Source organism: Nannobrachium achirus (genome assembly GCF_963921795.1).
Source record: "Nannobrachium achirus genome assembly, chromosome: 24".
NCBI classification, from domain to species: domain Eukaryota; kingdom Metazoa; phylum Chordata; class Actinopteri; order Myctophiformes; family Myctophidae; genus Nannobrachium; species Nannobrachium achirus.
The window spans coordinates 20,206,187-20,233,988 of record NC_137831.1 but is presented as its reverse complement, the minus strand read 5'-3'; the positions used below and the strand labels follow the sequence as shown (position 1 = coordinate 20,233,988).

At 44.2% G+C, this 27,802-nt stretch overlaps 1 protein-coding gene across 1 annotated transcript in view; it reads right to left on the bottom strand.

Moving 5' to 3' along the window:
- Positions 1 to 27,802, bottom strand: part of LOC308280135 (uncharacterized protein) — a gene marked incomplete at its 3' end in the record, with an annotated part of 124,125 nt that overhangs the window by 13,595 nt on the left and 82,728 nt on the right. Inside the window, exons 4-10 of the mRNA XM_080720397.1 lie at positions 19,265 to 19,443; positions 16,492 to 16,566; positions 12,857 to 13,108; positions 7,798 to 10,521; positions 7,414 to 7,611; positions 6,623 to 6,760; positions 4,518 to 4,573 (exon numbers count right to left, since the gene is read on the bottom strand). Coding sequence (XP_080576523.1) covers positions 4,518 to 4,573; positions 6,623 to 6,760; positions 7,414 to 7,611; positions 7,798 to 10,521; positions 12,857 to 13,108; positions 16,492 to 16,566; positions 19,265 to 19,403 — 3,582 coding nt within the window. The 5' untranslated portion in view covers positions 19,404 to 19,443. The remainder of the gene's footprint in view (positions 1 to 4,517; positions 4,574 to 6,622; positions 6,761 to 7,413; positions 7,612 to 7,797; positions 10,522 to 12,856; positions 13,109 to 16,491; positions 16,567 to 19,264; positions 19,444 to 27,802) is intronic.

Genomic DNA, 27,802 nt, shown 5'->3' with positions numbered 1-27,802 from the left:
TGCACGCACACACAGGAATACGCACACGCACACAAAATATCCACATTACACCAACTTCACACTAATCCAGCATGGATGTTGTTGACTATTAGCTAACACCGACATAGCAACTAAGAACTTCACTTAGAAAGGCTAGAACTCACAGCTGGAGAACGTAGTGATGCTTGGCAAAAAAAGCGCCTGATCTACAAGCTAACTACACGTTGCGTCGCATCACAACCAGATGTAGATCAGCCTATTTTTTTGTGAGAAGTCATTCTACGGTGTATAATTTAGGCCAGCGGTTCTCAAAGTGGGGTACAGGGACCCACAGGGGTCTTTGCTAGGTCTCCAGGGGGTCCCCAGCTAAATGTGTAAATAGCATCAAAATCGATTTCACCACTATTATTTTAAACATGGGCTATTAGAAAATAGCTGATCTACTGTACAAGGCAAGCTCACAACGCACTTTTAGGAACAATCCAAATGTTCTTTTATGGTGGTCCCTGGCACCACATCTTTTCAGATGGGGCGTCCGCGGACAAATGATCACTTTGGGGGTCCCTGGCATGAAGATGTTTGAGAACCACTGATTTAGTCTCTACTCTCTATACAACCCGCTAACGCCTACTCTCCTCTCAATGCCAAATACCTTCGCCGCCCACGTACGCAGCAACGAGGGGGGGTGGAGTGAGCATGCGGAGGAGGGGCGGGCCTCATCTAGCCTCGCCCCCGCCACGGGACAGCCTATAGCGCTACAGGCAGAGCCCGGGCGCTGCAGCGCCATCTTTAACAGAAGCAGCCTTGTGGGGCTCTGTGGGGGGGAGGCGGTAGACGTGGCAGACAGGAGGAGGGAGGGAAAGATGCATGCGGCATGGAGGCGAAATGGAGACAAGAGACGAGATGACCATAAAACATGACAGATCATGTGACAGGAAAGGATGAAAGGATAAAAGATGAAACGATGAAATAAAATAATAGTGAATAATGTAAATGTCTTCCTACAACGTGATCGTTAATAGGAAGTTGTGGAATATATAGTTATTAAGAAAGAAAGAAAGGACTTCATTTTCTAAATTATCATAAACAGAGCTCTTCTACAAGCTCATAACACATCACATCTTGGTGAGTTGTGAGCTTGTAGCTTTAAAAAAAGAAAAGAAAAGAAAGAACCAACCAACCAACCAACCAAACCAAAGAAAGAAAGAAAGAAAGAAAGAAAGAAAGAAAGAAAGAAAGAAAGAAAGAAAGAAAGAAAGAATGAAAGACAGACATTTTTGAAAATATTTGCCCAAAACAGGCACATTAGGTTGGTCTGTCCTGCTGAGTTGTACTTGAGTGGATGCTCTGTAGTCTGTATTTCTAACAAGCTCCCAGGAGTTCTGGCCTTCAGGTGAACCTGCAAGCTGATTTCCCCAGAGAGGTCGACCAACAAAACCAGAATTCTCCCTCTGGGATCAATTCGGCATCATAAAACATAAAACCGAGGATGAAGGTGATCTCGTAAGTGTTAAATTGAGCTAGTTTTCAGCTTGGCTGTCAATGTGGCACCTTTCGTGGCTCCGCTATAGCTGGCCCTTCTGAAATGCTTTATTATGTAAATTAATGGAGGATACTTACAGGCTTTCTATCTCGAGACTGACCGTGGGGGAAATGGAAGCATGCAAAGACAAAGACATGGAGCACAGATAGACATACAAACACACAGATAAAGAAAGACCAACAACTCGAGTGAAATAAAGAAACATAGGCCTACTCAGGATTTCAGACAGGCACTTGGAGAGTTCAGTCCCACAACTTGAGACAAAGGGTTTCAAACACCTACAGCTATGTGACTTTATTTTTATATATTTTTATTTTATTTTATGTATGATAATATTTAGTTCTGCCAGCAGCAGCGCTGTATGGAAGGTAATTGTAGTGTAGAGCAGTGTTTCTCAAATGGGGATACGTGTAACCCTAGGGGTATGCGGAGGTAATGCAGGGGGTACTCAGAAAATGCCCTCAAAAAAGAAAACTAGTATAAATCATGCTTGTTCATAGTTAAAGATGAATTAGGAGGGGAAAAACATTTACTGATTTAATGAAGACACACGGAGAAACTTGATATGAGCCTGGGTTGTTAAATGACATGGTACCAGGCAACTGGGATGAGTTTTTAAGTTGTTTGGAAGTTGAACTGAAATGTTATGACCACAGTGTTGAAAACAAGAAAAGGAGGCACCGTTTGAAACTCTTTCACTACATTTCTTGTTTGTTATTTTATATTCTTGAAATGGGGGGGGGGGGGGGGGGGGGGGGTTATCATAGCATCATATACCACCATTTATTTATATTTTAATTGCAGTTTTATAAGCAAAATGTTGTTGTCGGGTAAAGGGGGTACTTGGATTCAGAAATCATGGAAAGGGGGTACTCAAGCCAAAAAAGATTGAGAAACACTGGTGTAGAGCAAAGTAGAGCAAAGTCGAAACGGTGTTGCGGATCTCATCTAGCATAAATCTTTGGAGGTCGTTGTGTGTGACCATGTCATGCCTAAGTCCTTCTAGGACTAGGTTGTTGTGGGTGATCATGCCGCATCGGAAGGCCTCTATCCCTCGGGTGTCTTGTTGTTGTCGTTCAGTCATGGCGATCGAATGGCTTGTCGCGTTTTGTAATGGCCACCAATTCGTAGCGTAGAATTCAATGTGTTCATATTGAATGTGGGCACGCTACTCGCCGCCAAGGTTGATTATTATTATTAAAGAGCCATGTGGGTCAATCGCGTTCAACAACAGTCACATACATAAGGTAGTAGTCCAATCTAGTCTGAGAGAGTAGGCCCAATTCATCTATTCTTATAGTCAATTGTGATGTCATGTATCTTTCCCCAAAAAATGTAGAGCATTTTGAAACAGAATTCTTCATGTCCAGTACAATAATACAATAGAGAGAGATGTTACAAACGTAGTCATGCAATAAAACGATTATGATCACAGCAATGCACACAAAGCAAAAGCAAACAAAAGTTAAATATTAAGCCGACGACACAACAAAGTGAACAAACTTAAACATGACATCTGTTCTCCCTTCCCTATATCACCCTGGCCAATGCTCCAAGCATCCTAGACTTCTCTATTTGTAAGACACTTTATGTATATATATACTTATATATTATTCGCCCCCTCTATTGATGCACCTTCTCTTTATTGGTACTGTACTGCTCTTGTTTTTTTCCTCTTATCTATCTTTTTTCTTACTTCTCTGTAACTTTGTAAATAACTGTATACTGCTGTGCTACAACTGGACAACTGAATTTCCCCCTTGGGATAATAAAGGTACTAAGGTAGGTATCTATCTATCTATCTATCTATCTATCTATCTATCTATCTATCTATCTATCTATCCATCTCTCCCTCCTGATAGTCGACTCTCAGAGGTGCCTGAGGGTCCCTGGAACTCACTTTGAGAACCCCTTTGATAGATTTTAGTCATTTGGTATATGTATGTTATTTATATAGACATATTGTGTACTTGTCCACAATTGCCAAGTATGTTATTTAGATAGCATGTTGTTGTTGTTTTTACCTGGTATCCTAATTACTTTGAAGTACCTCATCTTCCTTTGCAATCTATTTATGTGACCTTGTAACCTTTTGACTCGGGTTCATGACATTTACTTTGATCTTTCACTTTTAAAACACTCTGGATAATAAGTGTTCTAATGAAGCAATAAGGCACAAGAGGCGAGTGGTTACCTGGTATTTTACACCGGCTGAGAGGCGTAGGGAGACACGAGGCGCTCTCACAAGGTACAAGCCTCGCGTGGCTTATTGCTTTTCTAAAACGGTTACAATATGGCAACATGAAAAATCATAGACATGTACCAATTAAAACTGTTCTATGTCACAAATGTCTGCTCTGCAAGAAAGTAGTCCCCAGCTACAAGAAAGTAGTTCCCGGCCAGGCTGCAGAAACAACACACCTGTTACTTGCAATCAAGTTCTCTAGTCTAGCTTCACAACACTGTGGAAAGAAATAACGCACCTGGGTTTGATATAAACTGATTAAAGGTGTGGGTTATAGTCTCACATACCACAGCAATTAAAGGGAAACCAGCCAATCAGAATCAAGGAATGGAACTAGCCGTTTTAGAAGTGCTATTATACAACTTGTACAGCTACAAATGTAAAGTGCTTGTGTTCATATTTGGATTCCATAAATCAGTTGTGAGAGGCCTGCAGATTGCAGGAATGCCCAAGCAAGAGCTAAGGCATTGGCAAAATTGTGTTCAGTGTCTGTGAGAATTGGAAGCAGCCATATATGGAGGAGGCGATGCTTCCTGTAACCATGATCTGTATCATGAAATATTGTTGTTGAGTTACCCAAGCTTATGTGCATTTACCATTGTTTGTGTTCAAGAATTTCTCTGTGTGTGTGTGTGTGTGTGTGTGTGTGTGTGTGTGTGTGTGTGTGTGTGTGTGTGTGTGTGTGTGTGTGTGTGTGTGTGTGTGTGTGTGTGTGTGTGTGTGTGTGTGTGTGTGTGTGAGTGCGCTCACCGTGGTTCTCTCCCTGGACTGGTGGGCCACGGTAAGCGGCTGCCGGCTTTCCATAGCTGTGAAGAAAACAGACAGAGTACTAGAAATGTCAGAACATGGCCAGCAGAGGGCGACATATTGACAGTGTGCAAAGTAACACACACACACACACACACCACACACACAAGGCTGCGCATGCGCGCGCACGCACACACACACACACACACACACACACACACACACACACACACACACACACACACACACACACCAAGACTCCAAGTTGTGTCAACAACTGTATTCAGGAGACACAACTGGATAGATATAAGCAGATCATTGTTCAATATCAAGCACACAGCCCAAGCCACACGCCTCCTCACTGTCGTTCTGTTGGCCTCTTCTGACACCTGCAGGCCAACTCACGCAACTGCACCCAACACCATTATAACAAGCAGCTCTATTTCCATCCAACACACAGAAAGCATGGCAGGGCTGCAACCAAATAAGGACCCATCCAGAACCATTTCACAGACCATTCAAAACCATCTAGATAGCATCAATGAGCAAAAATACGTGAAACCAAGTAGGAGACAAATGGAGAGTTGCACAAACAGAATGTGAGATTCAAAACACGTGTGAGTGAGTGCATGGGGTTCAAGAAAACTAACAAGCTAAAATAACAATAAAAATAAAACAAAGTAAAATGTGACCAGTTAAAGATGGGTAAGTGGCGCATGATGTTTGCCAGCTACATTGCACCTGCATGGAGTTCACCAAAGAGCCATCGATAGAGACGATGCTGACATCGCATTTTCTTAACACCATGTTTGCTTACATGGTGTTAAGAACATAAAATCCCACACCCACCTTCCCTCAACACTGTTGGTTTACATTCAGTTCTGACTGAGCGAATTCCAGCGGGTTGGAGACACATTTAACCACTTAAACCCTACATACTGTTGTACATCAAACAGCCAAAATAGCCAATCTACAAGCTTGTAGATCTGCTCTCTTAGCAGAAGGTTCTCTCATAACATGACATGCCCCGAGTGGGGACGTTAAGGGTTCATGTGGTTAAAGCGGGGGTCCCCAAGGGTCCTTGATGTTTTTCCAAGGGGTCACTAGCTAATTATTGATTGTTAGGAGCCAAATGGACCGTTATAGGTAGGGGTGCAGGAAAAAAATCGATTTGAATTCGAATCGTGTTTCTAACATGGTAAGATTCAGAATCGATTCTCATTTTACAAAAATCGATTACGATAATTTATTAGATATTATTTTGTGTTTGTACAAGTTAAAATAATGTGTGCAAGCATGAATAAATCAGACATGTTGTCTTGGATTTACCCATGTTTGTTTATATTATTGCAATAAGTTGGTAAAACCTTTACAATTATAAAAGCTACGTACATCTACTCTGCTTCCATGCCAGCAGACTGGAGTAGATCCTGATATATGAATTGAATAGAGAATCGTTTTGAATCGAGAATTGTTTTTAAATCGGAAAATAATCGTTTCTGAATTCGAGTCGTTTGGATTTGAAAGAATACGTAGGTCTCTGAGAACCTCTGGGTCCGTAGCCTCATTGCTAGGGTTGGGATCCTTCAGGATTTTAATGATTTCAGTTTGTCAACGATTCCCTCATAACGGTTCCTATCCTACGGGGGTTCCAAATGGACTCTTATGGGTCTCTGAGAGTGTACAATGGTTCCATTTGTACACTCTCAGAGTTATGGTGGTCCTTTTCTTAAAAAGGCTTGAGAGCGACAGGTATTGTAATTGTATAGTAGTCCTCCTCATACCGGCTCCGACAGTGTGATAAAAAAAAGATAATAATAATAATAAAAATAAATAAAAATAAAACGTTTCCGGAAACAGTGCCAAAAGTGCTGGAACCGATTCCAGTTCCTCAGCGTTGGATCCGGTTGCTCCGGTGTCGGATCCCAACCCTACTAATTGCATACCAAACTGAGGGTCATAAAACATTTGAGAACCACACCGTTTAGCAGTAGATAGCAGTTGTACTGTAGTCATGTATACAGGGCAGGCGCACACAGGTGCATAGGTGCGTAACACCCGAGCGAATTCTCTATGGATGGCTCCGGGTCGCGGTGAGGGGTGGTCACCTGTAGGCTTGCGCCTAGTGGAGCCTGGTAGCAGAGCAGGCCTAGGCTGTCTGGCTGCTGCTTTGACAACTCTCTTTCGAGACGGAGAGCGACTTTGGAGGACTGAAACCTTATTTTGCTCAGCCCTCCTCATGCCCACTAGCAGAAAGGAGAGACAGGGTTACTGTACAGTACACAAGGGTTTAAAAAAAAAACTCCACGTATGTACGTATGTTTACAGTACGTCCACTACAGTAAGTGACTAACACTGTGATGAGAATGCTTGTTAAAAGAGCTTAAACTTAATTACAAAACATATTAAAACGTGCATTCCAAACTAATGTTTGAATACTATTTTAAAGAAGCTCTTCGTCCATTGTGAACCTTGTCTTAATATAATTGATCTTCACTAATGCTCATTATAAGATGGCATAATTGCCGCCTTCAACTAACTAGGTGTGTCAAAGGTGGGCTGTGGACAGTTCAGAAACCTGCCTACCAATGATATCATCAGTGGGGATTCCAAGTTACAGTAATTCTCTTCCTGGAAGATTAGCACACAAAAGGCAATGTTTTTGAATTAATCTGAGCCACTGGGTTGCCCCAGCAGGCACATTTTAAAATCATCCACAGTCCTCTTTTGAGACACAGATCATGTTGACAGAAATGGCACGGTCCCATAGTGAGCATTAGTGAGGACCCATACTGTATGTTGAAAAGGGGAAAACATTTTCCTTTAACTAACGGTTATGTTATGTAGCAAACCAATGTATTTTAAACCGCAATACATTAACACAGTACAAAGCAGGAACCTTTCTTCTTCTTAATATCATCTTTGAGAAGGTGGCTGCTGGCCTCTCTGCGGGTTACTTTAGTGTCAGCGGAACCAGAGCGCCCCCTCCCTCTGCCAGGGACCCGCTTAATGGCTCTGTCCGCCACAGGCATACTGGTAGGACACTTGATCAGAGGCAGGGCTTCCAATTGCTCAGTCATGATACTTTTGTCTTCATCTGCAGTGAACAAGGATGGAGACAGTAGGAGCACTGATACCCCAACACAGGCCTAGCTACTGCAGAGTTAAAGGCTGTAATCATGCATTCAATCTTTTAAACAGGCTTTGTAAACATTCAACACATCTTCTGGAAGTTAGCTAACTACTTGATTACACAACAACCCGTAAATTAAATTCAGGGTACCTTGTGAGTCCATCCAGCCACTGTCTGTGTCTAGGATGGAGACATCCATGGTAGTTTCGTCGTTTGCCGTCTGATCGGACTGCAGATCAGAGGCTTCTTGCATCTCCTGACCAGTCTCCACAGACGCCTCCACCTCCCCTTCCGTGGATTCCTCCAGAAACGTCCTGTCCTCCTCCTTTAACTTATCCACCATTTTCTCCTGGTCAACCTCGACGGACCCCACTTCCCCTTCCATTTCCTTTGACTCCTCCCCAGTGGTCTCACCTTCCTCTGGTGCTCGTTTCTGCTCCTCCAGTGATTTCACCTCATCTTCCATCACTCCGTTGTCCGGTTCTTCCAGAGGCAGCTGTGGCTGACCATGGTCAAAGCCGTCTCTCAAAGGTTCCACTTTGTCACTGATTTGTACGCAATGACTCGATGCCTCGATTCCATATTCAACATCGTCTTCATCTGCCTTGACCACTTCTGTTTCCCTTGCCTCCTCGCTATCCGTCTCTCCCCCTTCCTGCTCTGCTTGCTCCTCGAGGAGCGGGGTGCCTTCAACTTCCTCCAGCACCTCCTGAGGTTCTTCGGCAAACTCAATGTCCTCCTCTTCTTCCGCTTCCACTTGGGGGATGATGATGATGGGGGAGGATCGCTGTGGCGTTGAAGATATGTCTGGAGAGACTTCCTCTGGTTTTGTGTCCTCTAAACAGAGGACTTTCTCATCAACAGGCTTGTGATCAGTGGACTGTTGAGCAGTGATTGATGTCAATGGTTCATTTTCCTCCTGCTCTTTTTCCAAGTTCTCTCCTAATGACACAAGTACATCAGACCTTTCGATCTCATGTCTTTCAACTGATTCAACCTTTTGATGATCAGCTTGCTCCGTCTCTTCACACAACTCTGACTGTTTACCTGCAGTCTCTTCTGTATCTGGAACCTCAACTGGTTTCAACTCTGATGTGACATTTGGGTTGGATTCCTCCCCGCTGAGATGTTGTGACTCGGGCAGTGCTTCCGCCGGTGACCTGGGGGTGGTTGGGCTGAAGAGACCCATCCCTCCATTTTCAGGAGACAAGAATGTGAATGAGTTGTCTGGTGGAATGGGAGAGGCCTCTCGTGAGGGGTCTGTCTCCACCTCCACCTCCTGAATGGCTTGGGTCTTGAGGTCGCCGGGCAGGCCACTCTCCAAGCGGAACTCTGTCAGTCGGTCTTTGGGTGAAGCCGCAGGAATTCGCAGACGATCAGGTTTAATGCCGCTTGTAATGGCTCTTTCCAGCATCTTGGGGGACTTCACGGGTGACGCAGGCATGTCTCTCTTCTCAGCTACGGATTTCTGTGAACTGTCTGAGAGAATTTCTTTCTGATCAGCTCCAAGGATATGTCCACCATTATCTTCGCCCACTACTCTGTCCGCCTCACCGTCACCCTCCACTGAAGGGAAACACTGATGCGGTGAGTTCCCGGGACTGGGCAGGTCAGCAGGGGAGGGCATAGGTGCAGAGTAGTCGCTGAACACACAGTAGCCTATTTCCTCATGCTGGCTTTCCCCTCCGCCAGGTTCTCTGGAGGTATGGCCTTCCAGTGAAAGCTTGACTAGAGAACTGCCCACCAGTGCTGACACGTTGGCTGGCACGGATTTGCGCCTCATGTGGGCCACCTCCCTCCTCTCCAATGAAAGTCTGGGTAAGGCTCCGGCCAGGTCCAACATCTCAGAGAGCTCACTTGACTGTTCGAAACTAACACAGTGTTTGGTAGGAATTTCCGCTGTGGTGGGGAGACCTTTAGGGGGTTCAGAAGAAGTTGGAGTAATGGTCACGTTTGGGGAAAACATGGGGGAATTGTTTATTGAAAGGATCTTGTTGCCACTGATGGGGCACAAGGATTCTGAGAACAGCTTCAATATGTTTTCCTCTGCTCTCGAGGAGGAGGAGGAGAGGCTTCTTTGCTCAGAAGACATCTTAGCCGGTGATAATTTCACCTCGCTCTCTGCTTTCTCTGCATTCTCTAGCGTCTCTGAAATACTGTCTCTTGTCAACGTACTGGTGAGCTCCTCATCGCCGGCCTCCAGTTTTGATCCAGAATTTAAATCACCCGCTAGGTCCTCTGGGGTTGACTTGTTCTCTGCCACTGTAATTTCATAGTAACTCTGTGTTTGCTCCTCCACGTGGCTTGGTGTGGAGGTCTCAAAATAGGTTTCCATTCCTGCTGTATCCTCTGTAACATCTGGGGTCTGTATTGAATCGACACCAGCTACTGAACTCTGTTCGCCAGTTTCGTTCCTTTGAACGTCTTTGGCTAGTATTTCATGTAACTTCATCTCACTTAGGCAATGCTGGACCCCATCACTCGTCCCTCCAGCAGTGAACATGTCTTTGATTTCACTTTCTGGCATTGCTGATTCGCTTGATGATATAGTGTGTTCAATGAGCGAGCCCAGTTCATCCACCAATGCATGTTTCTCATCTGTGGTTTCTTCTTCGAGCGAGTCCCTCTTAACTATGTCTCCTGTCTCTCCACTTGTGTCCTTCTCATCTGTCTGCAGAGCTGGCGAGGTATCAGGGTGCTCTTTGTCTTTCAACAGGGAAGGGGGAGAATCGGTCGCCACGTCCATCTGTTCAGGTGTAAGTTGTCCCACACCGAGTGAGGCTAATCTCTGATGTGATGGAGCCCCCTTCGGCTCCTCCTCTTCCATAGTGGGACTGTGGTGCAGTTCACCCTCCTCTTGATCCGTCGGCTGGGCTGTGAGGTTGAACGACACTGAACAGCTCTGTTCTAAGGTATAGCGTTAGCCAACAGCGTCTCTTGCAAGCTAGCCAGTGCAGGCAAGCCCAGCCTTTTCCGCACACAGACAGAATTTGCTCTCCATCAAGCGTAACACACAATGCAGTCTGTTTTGTGGGGCAGGAGCATGAGGCCATGAGAGATCACAGCGCCTAAGCTGCCGTGCAGAGTTGTAATGTAACAGAATGAGGTGCATGAAGTTGAACTGAAGGTTGAAAAATGTTGACATACAGAAACACACTGAATTCCTATTGAAATGGACAGATCATAGGGTTGCTGTCAGTTTGTGTTTTTTTTTCTTTCATAAATGAATACCCTCTTTTATAATTATGCATAAACTATGCCAGTGTAGTGCAAAAGTAGTGGGGGAAAAAAAACTCAGCGACATGTTTTGAGCTTGTAGATCAGCTATTTTAGCTTTTGGTAACAATTTGACGATTCTGAAAAATGTTTTCACCTATAATGATATGCCCAAAATAGGGATGCCAGGTTGAAAGTGGTTAAGTCTGTCTGTGGGTTTTTTATAAATATGTAACAAATGAAAGGTATAAAAAGAGCTTGTGATTAAATAACTACATTGGATCCATTGGAACACTTTTTTTGTTTGTTTTTCCATTTCCTGAAAAGTAAACACTTCTGTACATAATTATGTATGAGATTTCCACGCAAAAAAAAAAAAAAAAAAAAAAACGACATTGAATTCCTATTGAAAATGACCTTTTCTGTCACAATTTCACCATGAAAGATGGAATTTCCTGTTGCTATTATGTTTTCTTAAAGTAAACATAATCATATCCAGAAAATGAATTTGGACAGTTTGATTCGATTCATTTTAAATCCATTCCTGTGATTTACAATTAACAAACCCTTGCTTCTATAAATGAATAATTACGTCCAATGAGGGTGAATACAACTGTAAAATGAAAAGTGGAATTTTAGTGACAATAGGAACATTGGTATGACATGAGAGCAATACAAAAATGCTTCAATGTAAGCAAAAAGATAAAGTAGAGTAAAATAAATACACAGGATTATACCCAAGATGCACCCACATGAACACTGGGAGCGGACACAAAAAATCCTTGCAACATAACCCAGCAAAATCCACATGGGAAAGTATATATATATTAAAGGCAACACATACTGTACACCTGCAGAGCTTAAAGTATCACATATTTAACCTCCAGCATTTGCAATGTAGCTGACAGAAAACAGTGGAGGACTGATCAACTCTTAATGCGGGTTGATCGTGGCATCTTAGAATGTCACTTTGATGAAAAAGCAAATGGTCATGTTTTTGCATGGATAAGCAACAAAACCTGTACGCAATGCGATGGCTTGTTTTTGCCTTTGTTCTTTTGTGCGACGGGACTTTCAGGAGTTCAAGCGGAAGCAGAAAGGGACTTCAGCGCAACAGAGCGGGCAGGGGGGGCGAGGCTGGCTTGCATTACACCTCGTAAATCAAAACGTTCAAGTGGCCCATTTGCGGAGAACAGAGGAAGCTCATGCAAAATAGATGAACAGACATAGGAGGAGCAGACGTAAAAGCGCTCCCACGTGCACTCTCGCACACACAGATTGACAGTATATACGTCCAGATACATGCACACACACACACACACACGCACTAGGGCATTCACGAATAGTGATCTTTAGTATTCGAATTATTCGACCTCAAAGTATTCGAATAGTCGAATATTCGACAGGACTGTCCAAACTGTCAAATATTAAGTAAGCAAGAGGCGAACATTGTGAAAATAGCCAATCTACATGCTCACAACGCTTCGCGTTGCGAGGCGTTGTGAGCATGTAGATCTGCTATTTTCACAATATTTATCTGTGGAACTGAGTCACATTAAATGTAATACCTACAATGCCAAGTGCTTGTCAGGGTGGGTGTCCCCAGTTCAAATACAGTATGTTTATTTTGGAGGTCACTGCCTAAAAAGGTTTGAGAACGCCTGGTATAGAGCATTAACACATTCATCCACCAGGGGCATTGACAACTCATTCTTATGACTTCCTATCTAGCCAAGCTTTATAAACTATATATATATTTTTTTTTAAAGAGAAAACAATTTAAAAAAAAATAAGCGAATATTCGACTTCGGTGAACAACGTCGAATAGTGACTTTGATATTCGAATATTCGGTGAATGCCCTAACACACACACACACACACACACACACACACACACACACACACACACACACACACACACACACACACACACACACACACACACACACACACACACACACACACACACACACACACACACACACACACACACCTTCTTGTGACGGGCTGTCCTGTTCAGCTCGATGGCCTCCTCCATTGAGGACCTGGTGTGTCTGGGCCTGCTGGCAGGCCAAAGCCTGGGGCTCTGTTACAAAACCTGCCTGCTCTAAGAGCACGCCCGCTGGCTGCTCCTCTGAGACCTCCTCCTCCCCGTGGTGACTCTGCACCGCCTCGGGAGCCGCCTCCTCCTCATCCACCTGGTGCTCCTCCACAGGGGGAGCACTGATAACCTCTACTGTCTCTTCTTTGGGCAGGGGGTGTGGAGGAGGAGGAGGGGGTACATGGGTGAGACATGGAGACGACACAACACACACACTGGGATTCTCCTTTTTCACAAAGTAGTGCAGGGTTCCCCAATTAGTTTTCCCCAAGGGCCGAATTATGTCTAGGGTACCAAGCCGAGGGCCACAACATTGAATTATGTCTAGGGTACCAAGCCGAGGGCTACAACATTGCAGGGGGCGACGGTGGCGTTCCCACTACTCCAGCGACAGTTTTCGTCGTTGTCGGGTGAAAATCTTTTGAATTCATCATTTTAAAAATGATTTAAACTACATTTAAACTAACAACGCCTCGCGGTGCGAGGCGTTGTGTGCTTGTAGATCGGCTGTTTTCACTACTTTTGTGTGACGGCCTTGTATGATTTGCGAAAGAACGTTCACATTTGGAGATACGAGATTTCCACCCGACAATGACGATATACTAGTGTTGTTGGTGCTCTTATACCACCATTATTACTAGGGTTGGTGTGGGCCAGACAGTAGCCCCCCGCGGGCCGCAAATGGCCCGCGGGCCGCCTATTGGGGAACCCTGAAGTAGTGCATTGCAAGATAGAGGGCGCCAGATCCCTTTTAGTCACACCCTACCACTACTTCCTGTTCATCCACAGAGCATTGATTCTAGTTGTTTTCTCCATTAGATTTCTTTTCACTTTTTTCAACTTTTATTACTTGGGATGGTAAAAAGATGAGGCACACAAATAAAATGTATTTTGATAAGTAATACAAGTTGAAAAAAGTGAAAAGAAAGCACTTTAATCTAATGGAGAAAACAACTAGAATCAATGCTCTGTGGATGAACAGGAAGTAGTGGTAGGGTGTGACTAAAAGGGATCTGGCGCCCTCTATCTTGCAATGCACTACTTTGTGCAAAAGGAGAATTAACTGTAACTTTCAGCTCTGATGAAGACAATGGCATTATGTTGGCACCATAATTTGTTTTTTTGTTTTTTCCATGTGTGCAGCTATAATTTATGTTGTACCTCAGATATACAGTATTTCAAAGTCTAAAGGAAGACGGTATATTGTAGGGGTGTAACGATATAGTAACTGAATCGAAAAATCGATTTTAATTTGCAATGTTCTACTATGTCGATATGCAAAAGCATATATCGTACCGTTTTGGCTTTGTATTGTATCGGTATCGTTTTGCAATGCAGATAATCGGTATTCTATCATTTTTCAAACAGTTGGTTGTATAAGTATTTGTGACTTGTATTTAGCAATTTTTAGGAGGAAAATTAAAAAGAGGGGCTTAATTCCTTTTCCATGCCATATAGCTACTCTTGGTCTATTGATAAATGTGTGTAATCTCTGTGTTCATGTCAAGGTGTGGGTTTGTCCATATGTGTTGAAATATAATGTCCATGTATTTGATTGTTTTCCCCTTACATGCACTATTGACACGTTTCACACAGATTCAATTTATTTGCTAAATAGTTACTACATTTTAAATCATTGAATCGAATCCTATCGTATTTTGCTAAATAGTTTGCCATGAATGAACCAATATTGTGTGTGTGTGTGTGTGTGTGTGTGTGTGTGTGTTTGTGTGTGTGTATATATATATATATATATATATATATATATATATATATACAAATATATCAAATATATATGTATCGTATCGTTAACCATATCGTTACACCTCTAGTATATTGTAATGCCATATATACACTGCGATGCAAGATAAAGAGATGTCTTAATAGGGTTGTTCATGCAGTGGTGTTTTTAATAGATAGCACACATGCAATGGGAAAGGGAGTATTTGCTGGTCACTTGGGAAGGGGTATTACAGATTCACCCAGCTGACGGCTGCTCAAAAGGCTTTTGATGAGTGCATGGTGTGAAGCTGGTAGGGCTTACGTGTCTTGCTCAGGGACACTTATAGGGGCACGTATACTGGGCGAGCCAGGGCTCCAACGGGTAACCTTCCGATTCCCACACGGCCTCTACAGGGTTCCCACACATTTTTACGAATTAATTTCCACAACTTTTCCAATACTTTTCCAGAATTTTTAACCCAATTTCCAGGACTATATAAAAGACAGGTAGTGTATGGCAGTGGTTCTCAACCTTTTCAGGCCGTGGCCCCCGAAATAATCATGTTTTAACTGGGGACCCCCCCACCCTGATGAGCACTAAGAGTTGAGGAATTTTGTATAACACGGTTCTATTGTGAAAATAGCAGATCTACATGCTCACAACGCCTCGCAACGCAACACGAGGCGTTGTGAGCATGTAGATCTGCTATTTTCACAATGTCTGCCTCTAATATTTGACAATTTGGCCCATGTTTAATTTGTCATTTCAGAGGTATTAACAAAATCAATAATCAAAGACAATGCATAGCTATTTTATCCAGGACCTTCCAGGACCCTTGATAAATTCCAAAACTTTTCTAGTACTGGAAAAATATTTTTCTAATTTCAAAATATTTCCAGGAATTTCAGGACCGTGGGAACCCTGCCTCTACTCACTCAGCTATGGCCACCCCCCTAACGAAAATAACTATTATAAAATGTCGTGCTGGTTGCTGCGATGCGGCGTGAAGAGCTGAAAGCTGAGCTGTGATCTACAAGGCGAGCAGATCCCCAGATCGGGTGAAAGAAAGGATCACGGACAACCATGGAGTCGGAAGAGATGAAGAGACGTGGAGAAGACGCTGATCTTTACATGCAAGGTCAGTGTATCAGTGTTTCTCAACTAGCGGGTCGGGGACCCAAGAGAGGAGAAAAGAAAGCGTGACGAATATGGCTAGGGCTCTTGTGATTATAGTAGGACTATCATTCTAAAGCCCCTGATACACGTAGCAATTCTTTCATCAATATCAACCAGCAACGACCAGAGGCGTCAATTGGGTATGGCCATTGGCAGCGTCATTGGATTAATCTTTTAGTGCCTTCAGGCGTGCAAGACACCAGTCATGTTGCCATACCTTATCAACAGGCATGAATTCATTTTAGGAAGTACATTTTATTTTTTTCCCCTTTAGCCAAGGTATGGAAGTTGACGCCTCTGGTTGTTGCTGGTTGATGAATTACTACGTGTATCAGGGGCTTAAGACTATACACATGGGCGAGACAAACAAGAGTGTGGGTCACAAAATGCATGGTCGACAAACCAACATGCAAAGGAAAGACAGCTTTGAGACTAAGTGGGAGGGGCCAGAGGGCCTGGAGAGGAGTGCCCAGCGTAATTATGGCTCCGGAAAGAGCTGTGCCCGTGTGTTCAGTGCTGCTCTCCCACCTCCACGTGACTCATTTCACTTTCTCCCACTCTGTCAGCATCATGTTGTACTTATCCTGTAAGAGAGTGTGTGTGGTTATGTGTGTGTGTGTGTGTGTACCTTGTGCCATGGGGCCGACCTGCTCAGCGGATGGGGATGGGGGTGGGGAGGGAGGCAGATTGGCTTGGTCGTCCACTGTGAAGGGAGAGAGAGAGACAGACAGACAGAGAGACAAACACACCGGGAGAAAAGGTATGGATGGGAGGAAGGTATAGGAGATGGAAACACTCATAGAATGCTGACCTTTTCTCCCTGGCTGTCTAGGATGTGTCTGTGTGTGGCTTCTTAGCGCCTGGTTGCACAAGATCAAATGCCATTATGTTAATACAAGTGATCATACCTCCAAAGACACACTGGCATTTTAAGGAAGGCAGTGGATATTAAGCTGTTGGCCAGCATTAGTTAAAGCAATTCTATTAAGCTGTCGGTCTCTGACCAGATCTTTACCCCAACCTTAATCTCACCAAACCCAATGTTAAACGTAACTAACAAAACCACACCATATCATTCCATACCAAAACCATAGAGTTAACCATACCAACTATTTCACCTTTATAGAAAAGAAATAGGTAGACATTTTTCCTATCCATTTCATTCTACTGTATATATGCTGATGTAAAAGCTGCTGAAATTTTTGCTCAGCCTGACAGTGACAGCAATTCAACTCTTGTTTTATATTATAGCCATTTAAAAATGTGATGTCTGTTCAGTTCTCACTAGCGATTAGATTCAATTTGATAAATGCAAGTTTTCTTTTCTAGCCTTATGATGCATTGTGATCTTGTAGATCTGTTAATTTCTCCTAATATTCTGTGGTTAAATTGGAGGTGTGTAGTCTGCTCTTCAGCTGCTCTAGACATATTGTAAACAATGCACCACATAAACAACGTACATACAATGTATGAGGTAACGGAAAGGAAACAGATGACATGAAGGTACATACCTTATCTTTCTACGGTGGCACAGAAGTGATTTTCGGTAAATGTCGTGCTATTTCATGTGTGTACGTGTGTGCTTTTTTGTGTGTGTGTGCGTGTGTGTACCTGAACTCTGTCTGCTATCATGGTCGCATTCATCCTTTAGTGTGACCAACGCCTCGTCTGTAACATCTTGAACTATACAGGCAGACACTAGCTCTGTGCCGCATGCATACACACACACACACACACACACACACGCACACACGCACGTAGATACACACATACATGTGCGCACGGACGAGGACATGGAAAACACAAATGGACAGACAGCATACATATACACGATGAGACACATTGTGAATGGGACGCACGGTATGAAATCATTCACTCTTAGTCTCTTACACATCCTCCTCTAGAATGAAACGCATGAAAGCATACAGGAGCACTGCGTGGACGTGGTCTCATATTTATGTCCAACTGGAATCAGGTGGTCTTTGGAGAGGGCTAAGTCACATACTAGCTCCGTTCCTTTGTATAAAACACTGTTTCGGCTCAAAGAGAGCCTTCGTCGAGGTCCAGTGGACCTGGGTTACTGTGGACCCAGATGAAGACTCTTTGAGCCAAAATACATTGGTCACCTGGTTCATTCTTTTTTTTAAATCTTTGACAGCCATGCCACCATAAAAAAGCATTTACATGTTTTCAGGTGCATTGTATATTTTTGTATGTTCCCCTTCAGTACTCAACACACAGTGTTTTTCTACAAAGGAAAGGAACTCCAACTCGTAGGTCCAGAACAGTGTTTCTCAACCTTTTTCACGTCGCGACCCCCAAAATAATCATATTTTAAAAGGGGAACCCCCCACCCTGACGAGCACTAAGAGTTGAGGCATTACATTTTGTATAACACGGTTCTATTGTGAAAATAGAACAATTTCGGCCTCTAATATTTCACAATTAAGGCCAATGTTTATTTTGTCATTTTAGAGGTATTAAAAAGTCCTTAAATTGTGCATAAACCCTCTATACACTTAAACTTGAGGTTGGGTTGTTTACTATTGTGTGAGGAAAACAATGTTGCACGTTAAGTTAATCTTCTGGGAACCCCCCAAAATAATTTGGGGGTTAATTTGGGGACCCCCCTGGGGGTCCCGCCCCACAGGTTGAGAACCACTGATCTGGAATGAAAGTTGGCAGTCGAGGTCACCTGGGCCGCATGCCATTGGTTGCGGTGGCTACAGAGGAATCAGTGCTGCCGTGTTCCAAATCAATCCCCGAGATGAGGTGGCACCTGTTCAAAATGCCTCTCAGGGATCGATTGAGTCTGCCTTGGCACAACAGCCCTTAATCACGTTATGTGCACAGCCACAAGCCCGGCCCAAGAGGGAAGCAGGTACTGGAGCTATGCCAGTCAATATCATCGACCCGAATAACATTGGAGCTAGGTCTGATTTCGGCATGTCTGCACAGCGCACGGCACGCGCACACGCGCGCACACACACACACAGCTAGCAGCTGTGTTTTCAGTTTGCTAGCGGTCGTGTGACTGGCTGTCGGGCAGCAAGTTCAAACCGGTTTGAGAAACAAGCGCCGACCGACCCATCGCACTGCGTACGTGTCTCTCAACACTCTGAGTTTTGACCATTCATACCGCCTGCAACTCGCCAACATGTAAACAAGGAAGTGGATGTAGTCTCGTGCACCTCTCAAACCAATCAGAGTATGCAACATTTCATGAAGGCGTCTGCAACCTTTCATTTTCCCACCGTTGATGGTGGTCTCCCGTGTACACATTTTGACGTCACTTTCGCTGCGTGACATGTCGGTCGACACTGGTCGCTCTCTAAGCATGATGAGTTGTCCTTAAGACGCAAAGAGCATGCCAGTGCCTTTGTGCCCACTTGTTGCCTCACCTGCTGCGGCGGGGGGCGCGGCTGCCTCTCCGTGGTACCCGTTCTCCCGGTAGGCCGAGCGGTAGGCGGAGTAGCCGTTCTCCCCGTGCTCGCCGCCGTTCGAGGCCCAGTGGTCCTCCGGTTGCCGACCGTCTGCCATGCCTGCCTGCTGGGATGCTGGGGCCGCCGGGAGCAGTCACCTGGGGGTCACACCAATAATATGAAACTTTAGGAACTTTCTAGAGCATGGGTCTTTAACAGGGGGTCCGGGACCCCTATAGGGGGTCCTCAGAGCTACTACAGGGCGTCCTCCAAATCTTTGTGTGATAGAAACTTTTTTCTCCTTTTTTCTATTAACCACTTGAACCCTCGTGTCCATATTCTGAGAACTTTAGCCAACAATAGCAAATCTACAAGCTCACAACGCCTCGCGCTGCGAGGCGTTGTGAGCTTGTAGATCGGCTATTTTCGGCAAGAGGTTTGGCGAAGAGGGGGAAATGAGCACACTAAGTACAGAGTGAAAGGTCATATTTATTATGTATTGATGGTTCAAGTGCCAGTGGTTAAATATCTGAAAACACAAATTGACATGATTCCAAAATACACTGATGATCGTGCTGTCAAACAATTAAATGGAATCTATGAACAGGTTGCGGGGGTCCCTGCTTCATCTCTCTCTCAACTAAGGCGTCCTTGGTCCTATAATATGTAAAGTGTCTGGAGAGAACTTGATTTGGCACCATAACAAAATAGAACTGAATTGAATGCGGGGATCTGTGTGGAAGGTTGAGGGAAAACGAAAGACACAGAGGAGGCGGACGAGGGTTTAAGAGAAGGGGAGTGAGAGGGAGGAGTCAGAAGAACAGGGGTGTCGCACCAAATTCTGGGCCCTGCTGAGTAGTACAAGGATTCACTCACTGCGGGCCCCCCATGAATGTTCTTCATAGGGGGAAGGGGTTTAACCTATTTGGACTGGGAACGCATTCTTTTGTGCTTTACCTATTGAATAATAGCAGATATACAAGCTCACAGTGTGCTGCAAGCTTGTAGATCTGCTATTTTTGAAAAATCATGAAAATGTGTGCATTTTTGAAAAACCCATGTTTCTATGTCAGTGGTGCTCAAACTTTTTCATGTGAAGGACCCCCAAAATGATAAAAATAGCAGATCTACAACATGTGGCACATTGATAAAAATAGCAGATCTATCTGCTATTTTTCAATAGCTAAACTATAAAATAATTAAGGCCCCTCCACCTTGGGCCCTAGTAACTCAGTCCCACTCCCCCCCCCCCCCCCTTGTGACGCCCCTGCAGAAGAACACAGGAGAGACCCCTCTTCAGCCTGAGCTCATCCTAGCACACAACCGCAGAGTGCAGTTCACCCCGTGAGCCACCAGAGGGAGCACTGGGGACACTGTGTGACGATGCACTGGCACAGCAAGCCTTTTGTCTCTGGCCAGAGCAGAACCAACACCCAAGGCAGACAACAGGGAAACCCAGAGAGCGAGCGAGCGACGGATGGGATGGGATGGGTGTCCCTTGGATGACTCCTATAAGCACCCTCTCTTTCATGTACTTCCACGACTCCAGCGAGTCTCTGGAGATTCCTGTGTCTGTGGCTTATCTCTGAATTTAGGATCAAGGCGGCCCCGCTCAAGATGACATGAAATTACAATTTGTTTGTATCCGGAACGCAAGCACAAGCTCCAAAATAACCGATTAAAAAGGGATTTTAAAGTGTCGCAGCTACAACATAAAGGAGAGCAGGATAGAGAGAAAGCGAGACAGACAGACACAGACAGACAGAGAGAGAGAGAACACACCCTCAACGCCGATAAGGAGGTTGTTACCATGGCAACCAGAACCAGGTCTTGTGGTGGGTGGGTCCAGCACAGTGGTTCTCAACCTGTGGGTGGGGACCCCCAGAGGGTCAGATTTTGGGGGTGACGATTGGCTTAATGTGAAACATTGTTTTCTCACTCAGCAGTAAACAAACCAACATACCGTTTAAGTGTATAGAGGGTATCTGCACATTTCTAAAGTGACAATTTAAGGACTTTTTAATACCAATTGTCAAATATTAGAGGCGGAAATTGTGAAAATAGCCGATCTACATGTAGATCGGCTATTTTCACAATAGAACCATGTTATGCAAAATGTAATGCCTCAACTCTTAGTGCTCGTCAGGGTGGGGGGTCCCCAGTTAAAATATGATTGTTTTGGGGGTCGCGGCCTGAAAAGGTTGATAACTACCACTAGTCCAGCAGATGGAGTTGACAGGTCTGTCGCATTCACAGACCAATAGATAAAAATAAATAAAATAAAAATGTCACTACTACACACACACATGTTTGAATTACTATACTCGTGAGGACGTCGGTATTTTAGGAGGACGATTTTATGACTGCCATTTTTTTTACCCTTTTTAACCCTGCTGAAAGCTCACAATGCGTAGATCGGCTGGCACACAACTAAATACGTCGGTTTAAATACGTCGGTTTAACTGTGTTTAACATTCTATCCAAAAAGTAAAGGTCCTATACTGGTCTCTCATCTGTTTACTTCTCAAGCGTGGTAGAAAATCGAAGCAGCGTGTTGAAATAAAGAGTTTATATCGCTCATTTTGTTAGCCCGGTTCTGTGTTTTCCCCACTCTTATTCATTGTGTACAGTATATACCACGTGACCAGGGGAGGTAGTAATGTTTCCTATGCGGCCACAACTTCCGGAATTTCTAAAAATCATGGGACCGGCTGACAAAATTAGCAAAATAAACTCTTTATTTCAACACTCTTCTTCGATTTTCTTCCACGCTTGAGAAGTAAACAGATGAGAGACCGGTATAGGACCTTTACTTTTTGGATGGAATGTTCACAAAAGGTAAGAAGTGTTCGTGAACGGCAGAGCTTCCCCTCGACGGACCGATTATGGTTGACGAGAGGTGAGGAACCTCATCTCGGAGCTGCATAGCGGAGGGAGAGGTTTCGAAAGGAGCAGACTCTGAACCCTCTAATTGCTCCCGATGAGCAGCTTGGTGCCGTTCATGTTTTCCACCGCCATCGGTGGGTGAATGGGTGAATGTAATGCACAATCAATGTACAGCGGATAAAGGTGCTGTATACAGTCAGGGGCGTCACACCAAATTCTGGGCCCTGGATACAAGGATTCACTGTGTGGGCCCCCCATGAATGTTAACTATTGAAAAATAGTAGATCAGCCGCGCTGCGAGCTTGTAGATCTGCTATTTTTGAAAAATTGTGAAAATGTGTGCAAGAAACCTATGTTTCCATGTCAGTGATGCTCAAACTTTTTCATGTGAAGGACCCCCAAAATGAAATGTATTTGGCCACAGACCCCCATCTCAAAATATTTAGTTCCAGGGACCTCTCAGAAGCAAACATTTTCGCTTAAAAAATACATATATTCAAAGATTTGCACACATTTTCACGACTTTTCAAAAATAGCAGATCTACAAGCTCGCAGCGCGGCACTCGGTGCCGCGCTGTGAGCTTGTATATCTGCTATTTTTCAATAGCTAAAGTTACTAGGGCCCCTACACCTTGGGCCCTAGTAACTCAGTCCCACTCCCCCCCTTGTGACGCCCCTGTATACAGTATATGCACCACTTACTGTAACAGTCTAACCCTTACCTGAATCTTTACCTAATTGTAAACCTAACTCCCCAATTCTTTCTTTTAACCATAAAACGACCATTTCTCTTATGAGGACCAGGAAAATGGTCCTCACAATGTCTGTCTGAAATTCTGCTATACTTGTGGGGACACTAAGTGTAGTAATACAAGTAGACACACACACACACACACACACACACACACACACACACACACACACACACACACACACACACACACACACAAAGAGGGCTTTGTTCCCTTTTCTTTCCGAGGGAACGGCACATAATGTCATTTCCTAAACGAGGCTGCAGCACCGCCATCATTAAGCAGCTGCCGCTAATTCCATCAAGATGTTCATCAACCAATGGATGGATGGAAGCATACATTAGCCGCTGCTTAGTAAGATTCTCAGTGTTAATTTAACTCTGGGAGTACTCGTAAGGGTCCATTTGGTTACATATGAAATGTACAATTTAGTACAGTACAATTTGTACAGGGTGTGCCCTGCCTCTCTCTCGTTGTGGTGCAATTTCACCTTTGTTCTACCCTCGTGCAAACGGCACAATAAAATGGACACCGACAGTTCCATGTTTTTTGTTGAACGAACGAACACTCCGGTAATCTTTACCGCGTCGGCACCCGTGTCTCCTCTGCCGCATTTGTCTCGCTTTCTCTGCCTTCGCCGCTCTCTCACTGCTGCAGTTGGTGCCCCCCCCGCAATGCTCTCACTCTCCCACTGTCTCTCGCACACCATGACCCCTCTCCACCTCGCACCCTCTGTCCCCGTCCTTCCATAACTGTATTCTCTCTCTCTCTCTCTCTCTCTCTCTCTCTCTCTCTCTCTCTCTTTCCATGGCTTGGCTGCAGGCCAAGAGACCAGAGTCAAGGCGTGTCAGGGTCTACTCTCCTCTAATCTGGAGAGTAGGGTGAAGAAGAGGAGAGGAGAGGAGAGGAGGGGAGAGCGGAGGCTAGGGGAGAGGAGAGTGGATGGGGAAGGGATGGGAGGGTAGGCTAATAGGAGGAGAAGATGCAAGAAGGGATAGGGGAAGGGAGGGGAAAGGAGAGGAGAGGAGAGAAGAGAGAGGAGGTTGCTTTTAGGCACTCAGTTGATGTGACTCACAGTGAGTGAGTACAGTGACCCTCTCTCACATAATTAAGAGTTATTCTCCCAGCCGTTGATCAAACCTGCCGCATAAAATGCGACATTCAGTCACCGCGCCTCCACGTTAACCTTGAATAACAAAGACTGAAGGTGTGTACGGGCAAAAATGCTAGATAGTTCTGCCGTCGCGGCCGCGTCGCTCCGCATAAAAGCCACGGAGGTACCGTGTGAATAACGTCTGGGTGACTGTCCCCCGCAGCCGCAGGCCACTCTCTCTCCAGACACAAGCCGTCATCCTAGACTTGGGCAAACGTAAACCGACATCCCCCCTCCCTCCGTACACCCACTGGATGTTTACCAGATTTATTGAGCCGGACAGAAAAATAGAGAGAGGCTATAAAAAAGGGCTTCTCTCGTTCCGCTGGAGAGGCACCGTTCATATTCAGCATTGGTGTATATATAAAGTCTATTTTGTTTTGGTTTGTCATTTTTCCTAGACAGCCCTGTGTGTGTGTGTGTGTGTGTGTGTGTGTGTGTGTGTGTGTGTGTGTGTGTGTGTGTGTGTGTGTGTGTGTGTGTGTGTGTGTGTGTGTGTGTGTGATCTTGGCACAGATAAAAAAAAAGGGCGATCCCAGCTAGACAGAATACTTTGATCCATAATACACAGGCTTTGGCAAGAACACGAGAAATAACGGCAGCTAATAATATTGTTCTGTGCCCCGTCCGTCCGTCAATGAATGGTGCAAGCAGCACCGGGCTGCTGAAAATGGAGATTTGGCACGGTGGACTAATGGTGGCGTGGTGAATTTGCACATGCCCTAGTTGCACAGAACGTGTGAGACGGGACACACCTAGAGTACTGCATTAATATAAGGCCAGCGTGCAGTGCAGTTATCCTGCCTGGTGGTGGCGAGCTCTCACCAGTCTGACCGCAAGAGTTAAACCTGCACTACTACTAGGCAGCACCAAAACCAGGGAACCGGTCAATTCCTATTAGGGGTGTAACGATATAGTAACTGAATCGAAAAATCAATTTTAATTTACAATGATCTAGTACAGTGGTTCTCAAACCTTTTTAGGCCATGACCCCCCAAAAAAACATATTTGAACTGGGGACCCCTACCCTGACAAGCACTTGGAATTTTAGGTATTACATTTAATGTGACTCGGTTCCACAGATAAATATTGTGAAAATAGACGTAAATCTACATGCTCACGACGCCTCGCATTGCGAGGCGTTGTGAGCATGTAGGTCGGCTATTTTCACAATGTTCGCCTTTTTCTTACTTAACACTTAAGTTGCAGTGATTTTTTCTCTTCAATGTCCCGCGATGCCATGGTCTCCTTAAACTTCCATGTAATTTATAGTGCACGGATCGTGCACGCCCATGCCTAGATGATGCACCACGTGTGTGCACACTGTTCACAGCTTTCAAACAAAAAAAATCCGCTTGGAAATCCGTTCAGGCATTCATGATTTATCAGCCATTATGTTTTCTTCAGATGTAAACAAACATGGCTGCCATGTTTGAAAGAATGGGTTGGTATGGGGGTTAAACATGCAATTTCGCGATCGCGATCATGCCTAATGCATTTCTGGAGGTCCAAAAAAAATGTTTTCTTCTTCAAAAACGGCCCAAACTCGGGAAACTTGGGGTTGGCACAGGGGTGGTACCTTTTCAAACTCGGGAAACTCGGGGTTGGCACCAGATGTGTTAATATTTGACCGTTTGGCCAATTTGTTATTAAAACGGTCTTCAAAGTCCTTAAATTGGCACTTTAGAAATGTGCAGATACCATGTATACACTTATTCTGTGTGTTGGTTTGTTTACCACAAAATTACATTAACACATCGGGTGCCCAGAATTATTCGACGTTTAATTTGCTGGTGCCCATGGCAACCCGCCATTTTACCTACCTTTGAAGTACTGGCGAGAAAAGTAATCCGAGTAAATGTAATCCAAGTATGTCCTGTTTATTTCGCGAAAATCTTTTCTTTCAGTCAGGACCGTTTTTTTATCAATTCTAAGCCACAGTGTTTGTGTTACGGCCGGTAGAAGAGGCTGCCGTTTTGAGAAAAAAAGAAAAAAGGAAGAAAATCCGGAGAAAACAGCATTTTTGCCGCTAAACAGGAAGTCAACGAGACAGACAGCACGTCCGGGTGACATCGCGCTGCATGTTGGGAAATGGAGTTTGTTTCATCACCGCGGTAGCCAAGTGCAGTAGCTACAGTACAGTATAGTTTACTGTACAACACGTCGAACGCGTCGTGGGCACACGTAAACATCAAAGAGATTGGCGCGTGGGCACCACGTGGGCGTTTAATGTGTTAAGCTAATCATCTTGGGGTCTACTATATCCATGTGCAAAAGCATATATCGTACCGTTTTTGCTTTGTATCGTATCGGTATCGTTTTACAATGCAGATAATCAGTATCGAATCGTTTTGCAGTGCAAATAACTGATTGTATGGAAACTAAGTATTTGTGAAAAAGAGGGGTTTAATTACTTTTCCATTCCATATACTCTTAGTCTATCGATAAATGTGTGAAATCTCTGTGTTTATGTCAAGGTGCAGGTTTGTCCAAATGTGTTGAAATATAATGTCCATATATTTGCTAGAGAATCACAGACAGTGTTTACTTATGTATATGCATAATAATAGATTTTCCCTTAAAAACCTGCACTATTGACACGTTTCACACAGATTTAAAGTCTTTGCTAAATAGTTACTTTATCGATTTTAAATCATTGAATCAAATCATTATCGCCATGAATGAACCAATATCATCCATGTATCGTATCGTCAACCATGTATGGTGATGCGTATCGTATTATTATTGTGTATCATTATTTTATGCTTTAACTATTGAAAAATAGCAGATATACAAGCTCACAGCGCGGCACAAGTGCCGCGCTGCGAGCTTGTAGATCTGCTATTTTTGAAAAATCTTGAAAATTTGAATTTTGACCCGATTCTATAAGTGTCTTTTGAATCCTTCTAAGACTTTTTGAAAAACCTATGTTTCTATGTCAGCAATCTGGCTAGCCATCGTCAAAGAAAAGGTCCTTTTCACTCAACTGGAGCTCAGTTAGTCTGTTCTTGAGAGACTACCATGTCAGTGGTTCTCAAACCTTTTCATGTCAAGGACCCCCAAAATGATATTTATTTGGCCACGGACACGCATCTCAAAATATCTAGTTCCAGGGACCACCCCAGAAACAAAATTTGAGTTACAAACGTTCGCTTTGAAAATACATATAGTCAAAGATTTCACGACTTTTTCAAAAATAGCAGATCTACAAGCTCGCAGCGCGGCACTCGGTGCCGCGCTGTGAGCTTGTATATCTGCTATTTTTCACTGGTTAAAGCATTCAATAATTCTTAGGCCTAAATGGGTTAAAATGTATTGTTACACCCCTAGTTCCTATCAAGTCTGAGGCGCTGACATTGTCTCAGTTTTAACATGCCGGCTAATTTATTACTGCTCTCAGACATGGAGAGAGAGAGAGAGAGAGAAAGAGAGAGAGAGAGGGGAGACGGGGAGGGGTCCAGACCAAGAGAGAGAGGGGTGGGGGGGTTGTAGAGAGAGAGAGAGATGCTAAGAGATGGTTAGAGCGTGGCAGAGGGCCTGAGGGTTTTCCAAGTTGCTTTAGGGGTCATTGAGTGTACGGATCAAAGCAAAAACAAATCTCACTGCGGAAAATGTGTGTTGGGCCATCCCAATGTGTGATTTAGGAAACAGTGTCAAAGGAGTCCTCCACACTAGTGCTGTGCTTCCTAAACGATATGTGATATATATATGATAATATGTAGAATT